The sequence below is a fragment of the Sesamum indicum genome, linkage group LG2 (assembly GCF_026168435.1).
Source record: "Sesamum indicum cultivar Baizhima isolate 11 linkage group LG2, ASM2616843v1, whole genome shotgun sequence".
In the NCBI taxonomy this organism is placed as follows: domain Eukaryota; kingdom Viridiplantae; phylum Streptophyta; class Magnoliopsida; order Lamiales; family Pedaliaceae; genus Sesamum; species Sesamum indicum.
This window is the reverse complement of record NC_142658.1, coordinates 14,422,431-14,438,354: the sequence shown is the minus strand read 5'-3', so window position 1 is coordinate 14,438,354 and position 15,924 is coordinate 14,422,431. Positions and strand designations below refer to the sequence as shown.

Genomic DNA, 15,924 nt, shown 5'->3' with positions numbered 1-15,924 from the left:
AACACTATTTCATCTACTTCAAATATCTCATTCTCTCTCTCTCTCTCTCTCTCTCTCTCTCTCTCTCTCTCTCTCTCATCATTGTTATCTTGTTCAAGGTTGTAGTAACATGGCAGACGTGGAGCGCTGGTCATTGGTGGGCCGGCTCAAAAGGGCTGTGAAGAAGATCAAATTCCTGCTGGATTTCAACGTGAACCGGTGGAAGCTAGCATCGATGATCGGGCGGACATCATCTAGAAAGAGAAGATTGAGCTTCAACGACAGGCCTGGATTGAGGGCTTGTATGGAAGAGGATCAGGACCCGAATGATCATGACCCGGGATCTAGCAGGGGGCTCCACCGGACAATTAGCTATCCGTCGGAGGATGATATAGACAAGAGAGCCGATGCTTTCATTGCAAACTTTCATAGGCAGCTTCGCTTTGAACGACAAATTTCGTTGGAGTTGAGGTACTACAGAGGCAACAGCTTCGACTCCGCAACCTCTCCATGACCTGAGTTTTCTTTATTTTAAGGGTTTTTTCTATTCTTTTCTTTTTTTTTTTATTTGAGTACTTTTCGAGAGAAATTAAGATTTCTTTTGTTTTTCGAAGAGAAAAAAAAAACCAATGGTGGAAATCTTGAGTTTTTATGAATGGTTTTCCATCATAAAAGATGTATATTTCTTTTCTGGGATAATTACACATCGCTTCTCAAGTTTGGTGTAATTACACGTTAAGATTGTTAAGTATAATTTTTCAAATCACATGAATTGTACGTATGATTGTACAAAATTTTAAAATGGTGGTGTAATTATTTATTCTTTTCTCTTTGGGGCTTTTGCTATATTTTGTATAAATATCTTCCATTTTTGATTGATGATTTGAATGTGGTGGATGATGTTAAATAGCCTTTTTTGTCTTTTGGGTCGTATTCTTGAAAAGTTTGAATGTCTTTCTTTTTCCCCCTTTATTGATGTGTTTGTAGAATAAGAAGTTGAAAGTATGCTAATTTTTTATTTTAAATTTTATTTTGTTTAATATATACAATTTTTTTAAAAATAAAATAGATAGTATAATATTTGCATACATAGTTTGTATATGATAAATAGAGTAGAATATATAAGTAAGATTTTAAATAAAAAATTCAAATCGACAATTCATGATGTGGTTTAATTTTGTGATGATTATTATTATTTTTCTTGATCAATTATTGTTCCCTCTCTTGGATACATAATGCTCTGAGCCCAAGAGTATTGGGCTGGGCTACTTCTCGATGGCCCACATCATGGGCTGATTGTGCTTGGCCCAATTGAATCCTTCAATTGGGACTCAATGCTCTTGTTCGTGGACTTTAAGAATTATTAAGAATAAAACTACAGTTTTATCGATTAATATACTTAATGAGCATCTACGATATTTTTTTATGTTTTGGTAGTGTTGTATTAATATTTATAAGTTAAACATTAGCAAAAAAGTTGAAAGCGTCTGAAAATAAAAATTAAACATGAAAAAAGTTGAAGTTGGAGCGTCGGAAAAACAACTTAATATTTACAACTTTACAATAAGTTGCAGAAGTTGGTAAAATATAAACACTTTTTTTAGCTTATTGAAAATAAGTTGATAAGCACTTATTTTAAGTCTTTACAAACGCCGCGTTTGTAGTTTTGAGCAAGAATGGGGTGGTTGCATCTCCGTAAGATCCATGCATAGGCTAATTAGTCGGTGTTGAGAATAAATAATCATCATTCTCTATACTAATTTGAGAGATTCGAACACAGGATCTCGTCATTTGCAGGATCACAAGCCTACACCTTATTTATTTATTTTTTTAAATATTTGGCAACGAAGCATATACAACAATTAGGATGAGGTGGTTGCGCATTTATAGCGACATGTTAGAAAATCAGTAAAAAAAAGAATGTCGATAATAAATATTAATAAAGATGTAATGTTTCTAGACCTATTTTAGGATGAAGAATTTACAAAATTTAAGAGGATGGTTGGGTGAATTTATAAATATTTCATAAAATGTGTGAGAGCTTATAAATTTATGAATTTATTATCTCCTCTATAAAAAAAATAAAAATTTCCTAATTTATTTGTAAATTTTAATATTTTACTTCAATTCTGCTCATATTAATAATAAAACTTATAAAGAAGGTTTTTTTCTACCTTAACATATTAAGGGGGTTGATCAGATTGCTGATGTTTTCACCAAATCTCTTCAGTTTAATACCTGAATCTTGTGTCGCTCCTTCCAAGTCCCACTTGCGGGGTTACTATTGAACATTCAAATGTTGCTACAACACCTCTTTAAGAAGACGTTGATTCCACTGTTGCTGCCATTGGCACTTTTGCACCTGTTGCTAGTGCCAAGATTCAGTCTGTGTCGTTAGACAACGGATAGCTTAAAATCGTGTTTTTTTGTGTTCACGTTTTTATTAGTTATTATGTTTTTTCTCTGCCTTGTATTCGATAAGTCACCTTTTTCAAAAGACTAACTTGCTTTTAACATTTTAATCTTTTTGGATTTTATAAATTATTTTTAAAAGATTTATCAAAACCTCATACAACATCTTATAAGGTGTCAAACATCGTATAAAATATTTTAAAAAATTTATAAACTCACCAATGACCCTGTACTCACGACAGATTATTCTATTTACATTTAAAAAAAAAAATCTTGTATAAATGAGCGTGAGAATTTTCCGATCATAATGATATATTATTTTTACCAATAATTTCTAATAATTTTCCGCGAGCCTATCACATCTGGCGTGAACTATAGTGAATTTTTGTCACATCAATATTATATATAACTTTATTTAGGTCTGTCCAAGTGTCATATCAATATTATAAATAACTATTTATTTGTTTAGTAAAAAAAGTTATTAATAAATGAATCGTTTTTTCGATTTCTTCAAAAAAATAAATAAACTATGATCAATCAACCAATTGAAACGAGTGTAGGGAAATGGTAACTTTCGATCAGAAAATGTTATATTAAAAGAAAAAAAGTACAATTTTGTTATTTTGGGACAAAGTCCACGACTTGCTATATATATGTGTTATAATTTTGAAAATATTATATTTTTATTGATTTATTTTTTTTTATAATATTAAAATAAATAAGCCCAGAACGAATCCCACTTACAACTACTCCTTATTTTTAATTATTAATTATTAAAATAAATTATATTGATATTTCTTAAAATTAGATAATAAATATTTTTATATTATTTATAAAATTATAATTACACTCTTTGAAATTATAGTAATAATGACAAATACCCCTCCTATTTATTGACAAAATCTTGTACAGATTCCTGAACTACATTGCATTAACTCGTACCAGTCCAGGGAATTAAGTCTAATCTCAACAGTTGTCGATATTTTAATTAATTAATATAACAATTAATAGCTTTAAATATTTATTATTAATGGATATTCATGAGTTAATAGAATCCGAACCATGACCTTATACTTATAAGACATCAAATTCACCAATTATATTACATTATATTGACAAGTACTCTCGATATTTGAAGGATAAATTATAACACTTTTTTACTGTTTGTAAAATCACAAATACATTCGTTGAGATTTTAGTTATAACTATAAATGCACACCTGTTCAATGCGAAAATTTTATACAAATACTCTTAAATATGTTGCTCTAACATTTACTTAAAAAAAAAATACTATTGGCTACAATATTAATCATTATGGCAAAAAATCATAGTAAATGACTAACGCAAAAAACTAATTTTTTCATCATGAAAAAAATTATTTCCACGATTAAGAGCATGGTTAATACATTTGCTATGACTTTTTAACCATGACAAATGTTTTGGCCACATTCATAAAAATCACGACCAACAATCATTGCGTGACTGTAATAATTATTTACTATAATTATTTGTTATTAATCGTAGTTAAATATTATAATTCTTTTAATTGATATTTTCAAAAAGAATACCTGTAATTTTATAAAATTTGAAAATATTTATATGATAAGGAATATCGATATAATTTATCTTATTTCAATGTATTCTATAAATACGACATTAAGCATAAGGCGCAGGATGTGTTGGACCTTATTCTCTCCACATTGGTTTTTTTAGAGGTTTCTCTCCACATATATAGTTGAAAATCATTAGTTTGTGGCACACTTTTATGTATGCGTAATTTTTTAATATTATTTTTTAAAGTGTTTATTATTTAATAAAAAACATATGAAATAATTAAATTATATTTACAAGAAGGCGGTGATAAAAAAGATAATAATACAATTAAAAAAATTAAATTAAATATTTAAAAAATACCAAGTTGCAAATTAAAAAAAATGATATGTGTATATTATTTATGCGAAAGAGAGAAAACATCAAGATACGGTGCTTGTAAAAGAGGACAAACATTGAAAATGAAACCAAATAGTTTTCCCTTCTAATAATTGGTATAGAAGCTCACCGGAGCAAAACAATACTTCGAAAACACCGCCTCCGGCACTTATTCCCCGGCTGCGAATCCGGCGGAAATGGAGCTTGAGGAACACATTTTCCGTTCTAAACTTCCGGATATCTACATTCCAAACCATCTCCCAACGCACGTATATTGCTTCGAGAACCTCTCGAATCACCGCCTGCGGCCAGCTTTAATCAACGGCCCCACTGGTGAAGTCTTCACCCATGCTGACGTCGAGCTCACCGCCCGCAGAGTCGCAGTCGGTCTCCACAATCTCGGCATCCGCAAAAACCACGTTATCATGCTCCTCCTCCACAACTCGCCGGAATTCGCCTTCGCATTCCTTGCCTCCTCCTTCGTCGGCGCCGCCGCCACCACAGCGAATCCACTATACACCGCCGCAGAAATCACACTACAAGCAAAGATATCCAAGCCAAAACTTATCATCACCCACGCATGCTACGTGGGAAAGGTAGAGCACTTCGCCTTTGAGGAAGGAGCGAAAATTGTGACAATCGATCCTCCGCCGTCTCCGCTGATCATCCATTTATCTGAACTGACGAGATCCGACGAGAAATTACTGCCGGAAGTCGAAATCCAAGCGGAGGATATGGCGGCGCTGCCGTTCTCCTCCGGCACTACCGGATTCCCCAAGGGAGTGATGCTGAGTCACAAAAACCTAGTCACGTGCGTCTCACAGCAAGTGGACGGAGAAAACCCTGCATTCCACCTTGACGTTAAGGATCTAACGGTGTGCGTTTTGCCGTTGTTCCACGTATACTCCTTGATTACTGTGCTGCTCTGTAGCCTGCGAGCAGGTGCCGCCGTACTGATTTTGCCGAAATACGAAATCAATGCGCTAATGGAACTAATTCAGAAGTACCGGGTGACCATTGCCCCATTCGTGCCGCCGATACTGTTGGCCATCGCTAAGATCCCGGCGGCAGCGGCCGCCAAGTTCGACCTTTCGTCGGTGAGGAGAGTGACTTGTGGTGCGGCGCCCATGGATAAGCAGCTTGAAGGTGCAGTGAAGTGCAAGCTCCCGAATGCAATGATTGGGCAGGTAAATTTATTAATTAACTCCCTAAATTATTTCTCTATGCCTAATATTTTCATTTTCAAAAAATTTTAATTCGGACTTAATTTGATCTTACTTAAATTAATTGAATGATATTTATGATATGATTGGTGAACAATTTAAAAAATATAACAAATTATATAAAAAAAATATGATACACTTATTTTATAATTAATTTAATTTAATTTGATCGGAACAAAAATTTGGGGAAAATTATTTAAAAAATGTAGAAAAAAAAATAAGAAAGTGAGGTTTTTTTAAAACCTTTAGAAAAGTAAGTGGCACCGTGGTGCCACAATTTTTATTTTTAAAAAAAAAATTTCTATGTAACCGCGGTGGCTAACAGTGGTGACATTGTTTTTTTAAAAAAAAAATTTTTAATGAGCCACCGCGGTGGCTCAATATATTTAAATTTTTTTTTAATGAGATTACCAAAAAAAAAATTGTTTAGTTGTTAATTGCCAATTCACATTGAATTGAATGTGAATTGGCAATTAACATTTGTGAATTGGGCCAGTTCACAAATGATTTATTATTTATTTTTTATAAATTAATTATATTTAATTAATTTTTAAAATTATATTAATTTTAAAAATATAATGAAACATACAAATGTAATAGTGCATATTTTTTGATACAATTTTAGAAAAATACAATGAACCATACTGATAAATTTGCGACAGTGTTGGAACCTTTCGATTGAAACCTGAGACCAGATTCAAAATTTAGAAAAAAATGCAAGTAATTCTTGTGATATTATAAATGTATAAATTATTATCTTATAAAAAAAATAGCAATTTACTTATAATTTATAAAGTAATAAATAAAGTAATTTATTTTATATTTACAAAATAAATTATTTTATTTTAATAAATACAAAGAGATAAATAAAATAAATTGCTTCATAAAATAAGTTCTATAAAATCCGACTGACATTGTAGTTAACTAATGAAATAATATGTTTTAAATCAAACTCATTAGAAAGTGATTCGGATCTGAAATCGGACCTTAACATAAAAGAGATGGCCGTTAGATATGTTAGGATGACCCGTTTAAAATTCTTCAATATTTAAATTAATTTGAGTTTAAATAGAATAATTAGATCGTAAACTTTTAATAGAATAATTTGATATACAAAAACTGATAAATGTCGAGTCTTTTATCTAAAGAGTTTGGGAATATTTATAAATAATTTTGAGTCCCAATTGGAATTCCTTAGTTCTAGAGTATTTTCACTCATAATACTGAACATTATTTATATCTTTATATAATTGAAAAGTGCTCTATTATTGTCTTTCATCTATTAATATGAAATTTTTATTTTTTAATATGTAATTAATTTTATTTTTTCTTTTTTCTACTTTCTATTGTTCTCCCTCTTCTTTACTTTTCATTTTCTTTTTTCTCAACTTCCACATCTCTTTTTCTTCTTTTATTTTTTATATTAATTTAATTAATATATTTCTAAATAATAATATTTTTTTAAAATTTTAATGAATCGTACGCACATGTGAGTATGACAGCTCGCTAATATAATTAGGTGAGGCCCACATAAAATCTGTCAAATAAAGACTCACTGGTCACTAGTACGATGTGAGAGAAAGTAAAAGTCCGAATGGCAATTTGACACGTTTGATTTTAAATATATTTTTAAATTTTAAAAGGAGATCCACCTTTTAAATTTGTATAGATTTTTGTGTGAAATGAAATATTTTTAGGTGCTAAATTAACACATTTTGTATTTAAACAAAATTAATGATTAGAATTATTAATTATAATATATCAATAGTTAAGAAAAGGGAAAAATGCAAACAACCCCCTTGTGATATCGCAAATGAGCAAATTACCCCCTTGTGAAAAAATAAATAGCGATTTACCTCCCTATATTTTTTAAAATACAACAATTTACCCCTCTATGATTTTTAAAATAAAGCAATCTACCTCCCTATATAAGGAGGTAAATTGCTTCATTTTAAAAAGTATAGGGAGGTAAATTGCTATATTTTTTTCATAGGGGGGTAATGTGCTCATTTTTAATATCACAAGAGATAAATTGCTATTCACCCGTTAAGAAAATAATATAATATCAGTTATTAAGTTATTAAATAAAAAATTGAATACGAACGTATATATATATATATATATCTATAAGAGTGAGAATGAGTAAAATTATTTTCATCAAATTATCTATAGAAACATAGGACTGCTTGTCCCACCGTCTGAAAAGGTTGGAAAGTGGACGTGGTTTTGCATTTAAAAACTGTTTTCTGTGTTCTTCTGACATAATTCATCGTTGGCGTCCACCGTCTTGTCTTTATACCCACATCGAGTACAATGGCAATGGCATCACCCCCACCCCACCCCACCCCACCCCACCCCCGCCAGTTAAATAAAACATGAATGGTGCATCTGTAAATAGAAATTAGTGGAATGTCAGTGTCGAGCAGGAAGGTGGTCCTCTCCATTTAAGCTGTACCTAAAAATCTTCAGGTTGAGTGCAACTTTTGAATGCGTATGGTGGTCACATTGGTGGGGTTTATTATTATTAAAAATAAATAAATTATATAGATATAATTTAAATAAATAATATAATGTTAATATGATGAGTCGAATAAAATAATAATTTTTTTTTTAAAATTTAAGGGTGTCGTGGTTCCGATCTTTTTTTCTAAATTTTGTTTATATTAAATTTCATATAAATTAATTATATAAAATTAAGTTTTAACAACATATTAAAGTCCAAAAAATTATAATATTAAATTGTATTAATTTAAAAAATTATAATTAAGTACACAAATGTAATAGTGTATATTTTTTTATACAATTGTAAAAAATACAATGAACTACATAATTGCAAATATAAAAAATGCCCACCCATTTCACAATTACGTCTATAGCGTTGACGCCGAGGTTTTCTTATTTCCTCACGCCATATTTTGCATTGGCTCATTTTGCGCCTCATTACCATCACCATCGAACCGACTTGATGTTGTTGCAGAACTAGACTCCACATTATCACGATATACACTAAAGGATGAAAATTGAATTAGTGAAATATTGTATCCTGGTGCATATGGTGATTAATACCAAGACCAAGGTCAAGATGTACTAGTGAAAAATAATCTTGTGTTTGAGTTGGCATATACGGGGCCAATTGAAATAAATCATTCTGAGGCGGTTGAGGCATGTAATAATTTTGAGGAAGTTGGGGCACGTAATAATCTTGAGATGTATATATTATAGAAGAACCAGCTATATCCACCCCAACATCACGACGTTCAACTGAACTAATTGACGTGACTCATCAATTTAAATGCATTTCACTTTAAAAAACGCGTCTATAAAATGAGCTAGTTTCTCTTTCACCTGCATATCAAGTTCAAATATATTCTTTCGATATATTAACTTGTTTTAGTCAATTATATTTTTTAAAAATTTTTGTGTTGTGTTAGAACATTCAAATATTTGTACGAATGGATAGACGACCAGTGTACGGTCCTCGTGATCGGACTGTCTTGTCTCAACAAGCCCAACACAAGTCCGATGTATTCCCAAAGGTGACCTAGATGTCGTGGCACAACGTGCGAATGGTACTTTCTGAAATTATTTTCAACAACATAATCTTTTCGTACGTGTACAATAAATCCTGCACCATATAGAATTTTATGACGTCTACAGGTGCGGATGCCTTCAATATGTTTGCCATCTTATCACTGTATTGGTGGAGAGGTGGCGATTCGAACCACATATTTTTCATTTTCGTGTAGGAGAAGCCACAATTACCCTACAAGATATCCAAATAATATGGGCATTTCCAATAGATGGCGAGCTGGTGATAAGAGTAGATTTCGACCGAACAACACAACAATGACAGAAATATTGTTTGACTTATTTAAGCTTTAGCCCAGATGCAAATGTGTTTCAAGGATTTTAAATTGCAAATGCAGACATTATATACCATTTAGTGGTGGTCGAAATTACTCATAACACACCCTAGAAAATTATCGTCCAGTACGCCCATGCTATTGTGTTGCTCCTATTGGGTGGGATGATGTGCCCGGATTCATCAGGTAACCTGGTATCATTATTATATCTCTTAAAATTAGAGAATATAGAAACGACCAGGAACTATAGTTGGGGGATTGTTGTGCTGGCATTTTTATATAGTGAATTATGCAATGGTAGCACAAAAGGCAAAGCTGCAATTGGTAGCGCGCTGCAACTGTTGTAGGTAAAATTTAATTATTAACGTATACACATTTTTTTTGCTATGAATATTAATCAATAACACATATTTGTATTATTCGTACAAATTTGGGCATGGTCACGGATAACTCTATTTTGCCCAGGACTTGATGCGGAATGACTATATATAGGTCAAGTCCAAATAGACAACAATCATTGGCTCCCAGCAGCACCTTATAGTGCTACATGAAATTGTGAGCACACGTTCACCCGAACAGTACAAGCCAGTGTAGGGTGATAAGAGACATATTGGAGAGATGTGGGTGGATCAAGTAACTTATATTTAATTTTATGCTGATATTTTTATACCATGAGTGAAATGCGCATTAATTTACATTTTTTTATTTTTTACAATTAATCTGGCAGTCGTATGACATGGAGTCAAATGTCATTATGGCTTACGCCGTTGATTTGAACCCCCAACTGTGGAGATCATCATGTCCATTAGTATTTTATGCAATAGTGGAAATGCATTTTCCTGAACGGGTTTTTCGCCAATTCAGGATGAGACAAAATATTCTAAAAGTGACGGATACTCGGGATATGAGCCTCCATCAGATCTTTAGAAAAAATCTACGGGTATAGATTAGCACCTGCAACACATACAATACATCACTAGATGGTAAAGAGGATATGACACGATTGTACAAAAACCACCTGTTTTTAATAGAAGAGAAACATAACGAGGTTATTGGGATGATACTATACGATTGTACAAATTACTTCTCCATCTGATGATACTTCCACAATATCGCACAGACAAAGAAGAAGTTCTAGTCGAATGTTTATTGGTTTAGTTGAACGTCGTGATGTTGGGGTGGATATAACTGGTCCTTCTACAGTATATACATCTCAAGACTATTACGTGCTACAACTGCCTCAAAATTACGACATGCCTCAACCGCCTCAAGATAATTGATTTCAATTGGCCCCTTATATGCCAACTCAAACACAAGATTATTCTTCATAAGTACATCATAACCTTGGTCTTGATATTAATCAACCATATACACCATGATACAATATTTCACCAATTCCATTTCCATTGTTCAGTGTATATCGTGATAATATGGAGTCTAGTTTTGCAACAACATCAAGTTGGTTAGGTAGTGAAGATAATGAGGTGCAAACTGAGCCAATGCAAAATATGAGCGAGGAAATAAGAAGACTTCGGCGTCAACGCCATAGACACGATTGTGGAACAGGTGGAGATTTTTGACATTTGCAATTGTGTAGTTCATTGTATTTTTTACAATTGTATAAAAAGATCTATACTATCACATTTGTATACTTAATTATGATTTTTTAAATTAATACAATTTTAATATTATAATTTTTTGGACTTTAATATATTGTTAAAAATTAATATATTTGAGTAAATATGTGACACTAGATATAATTATTGGAAAACAAAATTTGTATGAATTTGTTGATTAGGGTAGATATAATTTTCTTTGTATTGTTTTAATAATATCAATAAATTAGGTGATTTTGATAACAGAAGGATTTATTTTGTCAGATGGAAACAAATATTATGGATACTATGTAAGTTTTCCATTCATATATATAGGATTTACGTGTAATTAAATCAAAGCTCAACAATGACGATATAAGTATCCCAGGATAATATTAGAGCTTCCACGTATATTTTGATCAAGAAGTTCACCATGATATATATATATATATATGCGATAACAAAAAGTAATTATATTAGAATTATATATTAAGTTAGAGGAATTTTTATTTTATCAATATAGTAATTTCTATAGTTTTAATAGTGACAATATTTAAATATATGACTAGGTAAAAATAGTGAAAAAAGATGTGTATGAATTTGTTATTATAAACCGTTAATAATATGGTTATAGTGTCAATGTCATGACAACAAACATAATCGACGCTATATTTGTGTTGTTATTACATGTATTACTAATTATCTGTAATGATAACGTAACAACCTTTGTCATGTAAATGGTTGATAGATGACTTTTAATACCTTTGTCATGTAAATGGTTGATAGATGACTTTTAATTGTGATTTATATGAATTTATTTTAGTAGACATCGATTTTGAGCAAATACAGAAAAACTTTTGTAATAAATATTCTGTCTCGTATCTGTCAAAAAAATTCGATGTTTGGCGTTGGATAGGGCTACGGGATGACTGAAGCTGGAGTGTTAACAATGTGCTTAGGATTTGCCAAAAGACCATTCAGATTCAAACCGGGTTCATGTGGAACTGTAATTAGAAATGCTCGGATGAAGGTTATCGACCCTTCAACCGGCGTCTCTCTTCCTCGGAATCAGACCGGGGAGATTTGCATCAGAGGAGACGCTGTCATGAAAGGTAGGCATGCTTTCGCTCTTTCAAGCTGTGAGAATTTTAATTAATTTTGTGGACGGAATACTTTTTTTTTTTTCCAAATTGAGTTTGATTGGATATAACTCTTTTTATATTATACATCAATCACATGTCAAGTGTAATATTATACTATTATATAATTAGTTCAGATCTCGTCCAACTTAATCTCCGTTCATATGTTCTTGTCCCTGCTTCTAGTCCCTCTTCCTTGGGTGTGGCGAATTTGATAATTACGATTTTAATATGAATCATGCTTGTATTTTTTTTTAAAATTATACAAAAATTATTATTTTTTAATTTATCACTATGTTCTTTAATTTATAATCAAGACATCTTATTTAAAAGTAAAAGATACTTTTACAAATCATTAGAAATCTATTTATTTTTGCGTTTATAGTATTTAATTACTGTATGTTTGAATGGTGTTAAATTTTAGGGATAATTACATCTATACTTCCTGATCAATGATCTATTTATACAGACTATTCCTATTTTTTGAAAAATTACATATACAACCACCAAAATATCAACATTATTTATGCAAATCACCATTACTTTTTGGAAAACTTATATACATACCCCCTCATAAACGTCAACAACATTATATAAATTATCCCTACTTTTTTTATTATCAGAGTTGACTTGTATAATTACGTAACAAATGAGGATGGTTCGTATAAATAAACTATATGTTAGGGATATAAATGTAAATCATCCGCAAAATGTTATGTGAGTTTCTGGATTGCCACTGTACGTCCTTAGTTGATTTATGAGTACTGGGGAAGGTTATTACAATGAGCCGGAGGCAACGAAGAGAACAGTGGACAAGGAGGGATGGTTGCACACGGGCGATATTGGGTATGTGGACGATGATGACGAAGTGTTCATCGTCGACAGGTTGAAGGAATTGATCAAGTACAAGGGTTTCCATATTGCCCCAGCCGAACTCGAAGCTTTGCTGATTGCTCACCCCTCTATATCTGATGCTGCTGTTGTCCCGTAAGTTTGCACTTTTTCAATTACCCCCCCCATTTTATCAACCCAAAATTTTTATATATTAAATGGTTAATAATTTGAGTTACATCAGAGGTGACGTGAAGCAGGCATGTTGGGCCCAACTCTACCTAAGCCTGTCTTTTGCCCTCCCTATGACCCAACTCATACTAGAACCAAACTCTGCCCTGTCCCCCCCTCGGCCCAGTTATATAGTTTCATTACAACTGTGGTATTAATATTATGATGATGCAGTATGAGGGATGAGGGTGCTGGAGAAGTTCCAGTTGCATTTGTAGTTCCAGCAAATGGTTCAAGTATCACCCAGCAAGAGGTCAAGCAGTATATCTCAAAGCAGGTACTTTCAAATTTAAATTCAAATAATTCTATGCTTTATAGTTTATATATTACCATGTCAGTGGCATTTCTTGGTTAGAATGAGGAACGTTTCTAGTGAATTCTAAACATGCATGCACAGATGAAATAGAACAGAATATTTACAGAAAAAAAATGAACAAATTTAAACTCATCACCTTTTGCAAAATATTTGCTCAATAGATATTGGAAGGGTTCAAGTGTATAATACTTTTGAAAGAAGAGTACTGATAAGAATTCCTACACAAATAAATGCAAAAACAGAAATTCTAAACATCATTTTTCTGTTCTTGCAATCCATGGTAAAAAGGTCATAACTTTCTGCAGAAACCTTAAGTGAACTTGAACTTAGACCTTTTGAAACTAAACTAACAGAGATTTAATTCCATATAAAATTCACCCAAAATGAAAATCGTTTGCCTTCTGAGAATGCGTCTAAAATTCGGCTGAAAACTATGCTTGTAGAAAATTAGAAGGCAAGTTTATCTTTTTGGAATTTTCAACAATAGAATTAGTAGAATCGGATTTCAAGTAATGCGGCGTGGGATGTGATTAGTGTCCCGGGGTGCGAGGAATTTTTCACTGTGGTTTCATGAGCCCCATGGGTTTGGTTCTGAAAAGGCCTTTTGTTAGATAGATGAGACTTTGGGACTTATAAGTCGTGCAAAATTCTTTGTTTGCAACTGATGTGGAACACGTGTTAGCATCGTCTCAAATCATGTGTTGTTTTTAGGGTTTAATGTAGTTTCGCTATCTAAGAAGGTAAATTGTTTCATTTCAAAAAACACAAGGGGGTAAATTGCTGCATTTTTAAAAACTCAGGGAGGTAATTTTTTTTTTCCCCCATTGAGAGATAATTTACTCATCTGTAATATCATAAAAGGGTTGTTTGCATTTTTCGATTGTTTTTAATATGAAATTAGAGTACACCTTGAAAAAAATATTTGTTTAGAGGTGTATGTGTTTGTAATGCAGGTGGTGTCGTACAAGCGGATCAATCGTGTATTTTTCATTGATGAAATCCCTAAAGCTCCATCTGGTAAAATCTTGAGGAAGAAATTACGGGCTAGGATTTGATCTCCACCCCCAAGAATTCCAGATAACTGTATGTTATTATTATTAATTTTTTCAAAAGAAATGCTTATTTGGTATTATTAAAATAAAAAATATAAAAATATTATAAATACATATCTTTGATCGCTGCTTTCAGTATAATAATAAACTCATTAGTGAAAGTTTACTCTGTTGAAATATCAAAAAGTGCATCTCATCGATTACTTTCTTTTTGGCGCACATATAGTATATAAATTCATTGTACGGCATCATAACTTTTGAGTTTAATTGAGTCTCTTCCCAGTCTGATGATTTTTTTTCAGTGAGTTTTATATTAGAATTTTGTAATAGATTTTTTTTTTAAATAAAAGTGATGAACTATTATTTTTTGAATAAATTGATTGCAATAATCAATATTAAATATTTATATCTAACAACTATTGATAACTATAATAATCATACGCCAATGATTGATATCAGATAAATATATTTAACCAATAATTTCTCTTAAAGTAGCATGACAACTATTATTAAAATTGAGTATTATAATACACGTTGGTGTGATTCAAACCCATGATCTTATAATTATGAAATTTCAATTTTATCAATTGAGCTAAACTTGATCCATAAAATTGGACTAGATTTATGACCCCATACTTTTCTAACCGGTCGAATCAACTAGTCACGTTCTAATCGATCCAATTATGAGAACAATGTGTTCAATTAGTGATCCAATTTTCTGCAATATCTAGAAAAAATGGAAATTAGATATAAGTCGTGGAGTGATGATGCAAAAAAATATTATTGTATTATTTTTATGACATTATTATGTTTTAATTTTACAATTTAAATTCTATATGTAGGTTACACACCTATTGTTCAATTAGTAATTTTTATTGTATTATTAGAAATTCTCTTAATTTTTATGGTATTGTTTACAAAATTATTATTATTAGCAGGCATTTTATAACTTTTATATTATTATGTTATTCAACATTCTAAAAGATTATTTTTAATGTAAGATCTAATATATTACAAATTTTAAAAATATTTTATAATATGTATAAAGTCATAAATAAATATTTTAATTAAACTTAGTCAAACACTTAAGAGTTTGATAATATACATTTTATGATCTAGGCCGACCGCTTGTTGAGAGTTTGAAGATGTCATCTAATGAAGATTTGGATGCTGCAGGGTAGTTTTTTATGGTTTTAGGTAGTTTCATGTTCTTATCCATTATTGTTAGTTTTTTTTACAAGTAGTTACAACATATGTATCTATAAATACTTGTATTATGACATACATTTATGAACTGCAACATATTAAAAATTAGAGAGTTTTCTTTTATCATTTTGTGTGTTTCTCATTTCTT

General features: G+C 31.3%; 2 protein-coding genes across 3 annotated transcripts; both read left to right on the top strand.

Moving 5' to 3' along the window:
* Positions 1 to 4: 4 nt before the first annotated feature.
* On the top strand, positions 5 to 808 carry LOC105155682 (uncharacterized). The gene has a single exon (XM_088875521.1). It carries the CDS (start codon positions 110 to 112, stop codon positions 491 to 493), a length of 384 nt encoding a protein of 127 aa, XP_088731647.1. The 5' UTR covers positions 5 to 109; the 3' UTR covers positions 494 to 808.
* Positions 809 to 4,346: 3,538 nt separating this feature from the next.
* LOC105155681 (4-coumarate--CoA ligase 1) lies at positions 4,347 to 15,902 on the top strand. 2 transcript variants are annotated; one of them, XM_011071601.3, is made up of 6 exons: positions 4,347 to 5,507; positions 11,918 to 12,113; positions 12,914 to 13,127; positions 13,377 to 13,479; positions 14,472 to 14,601; positions 15,690 to 15,902. In XM_011071601.3, the coding sequence occupies exons 1-5, from the start codon at positions 4,518 to 4,520 to the stop codon at positions 14,571 to 14,573; spliced, it is 1,605 nt and encodes a 534-aa protein (XP_011069903.2). In that variant the 5' UTR covers positions 4,347 to 4,517; the 3' UTR covers positions 14,574 to 14,601; positions 15,690 to 15,902. The 2 variants fall into 2 exon arrangements, with proteins under 2 accessions (XP_011069903.2, XP_088731630.1); XM_088875504.1 differs by lacking the exon at positions 15,690 to 15,902 and having other exon boundaries at positions 14,472 to 14,684.
* Positions 15,903 to 15,924: the final 22 nt, after the last annotated feature.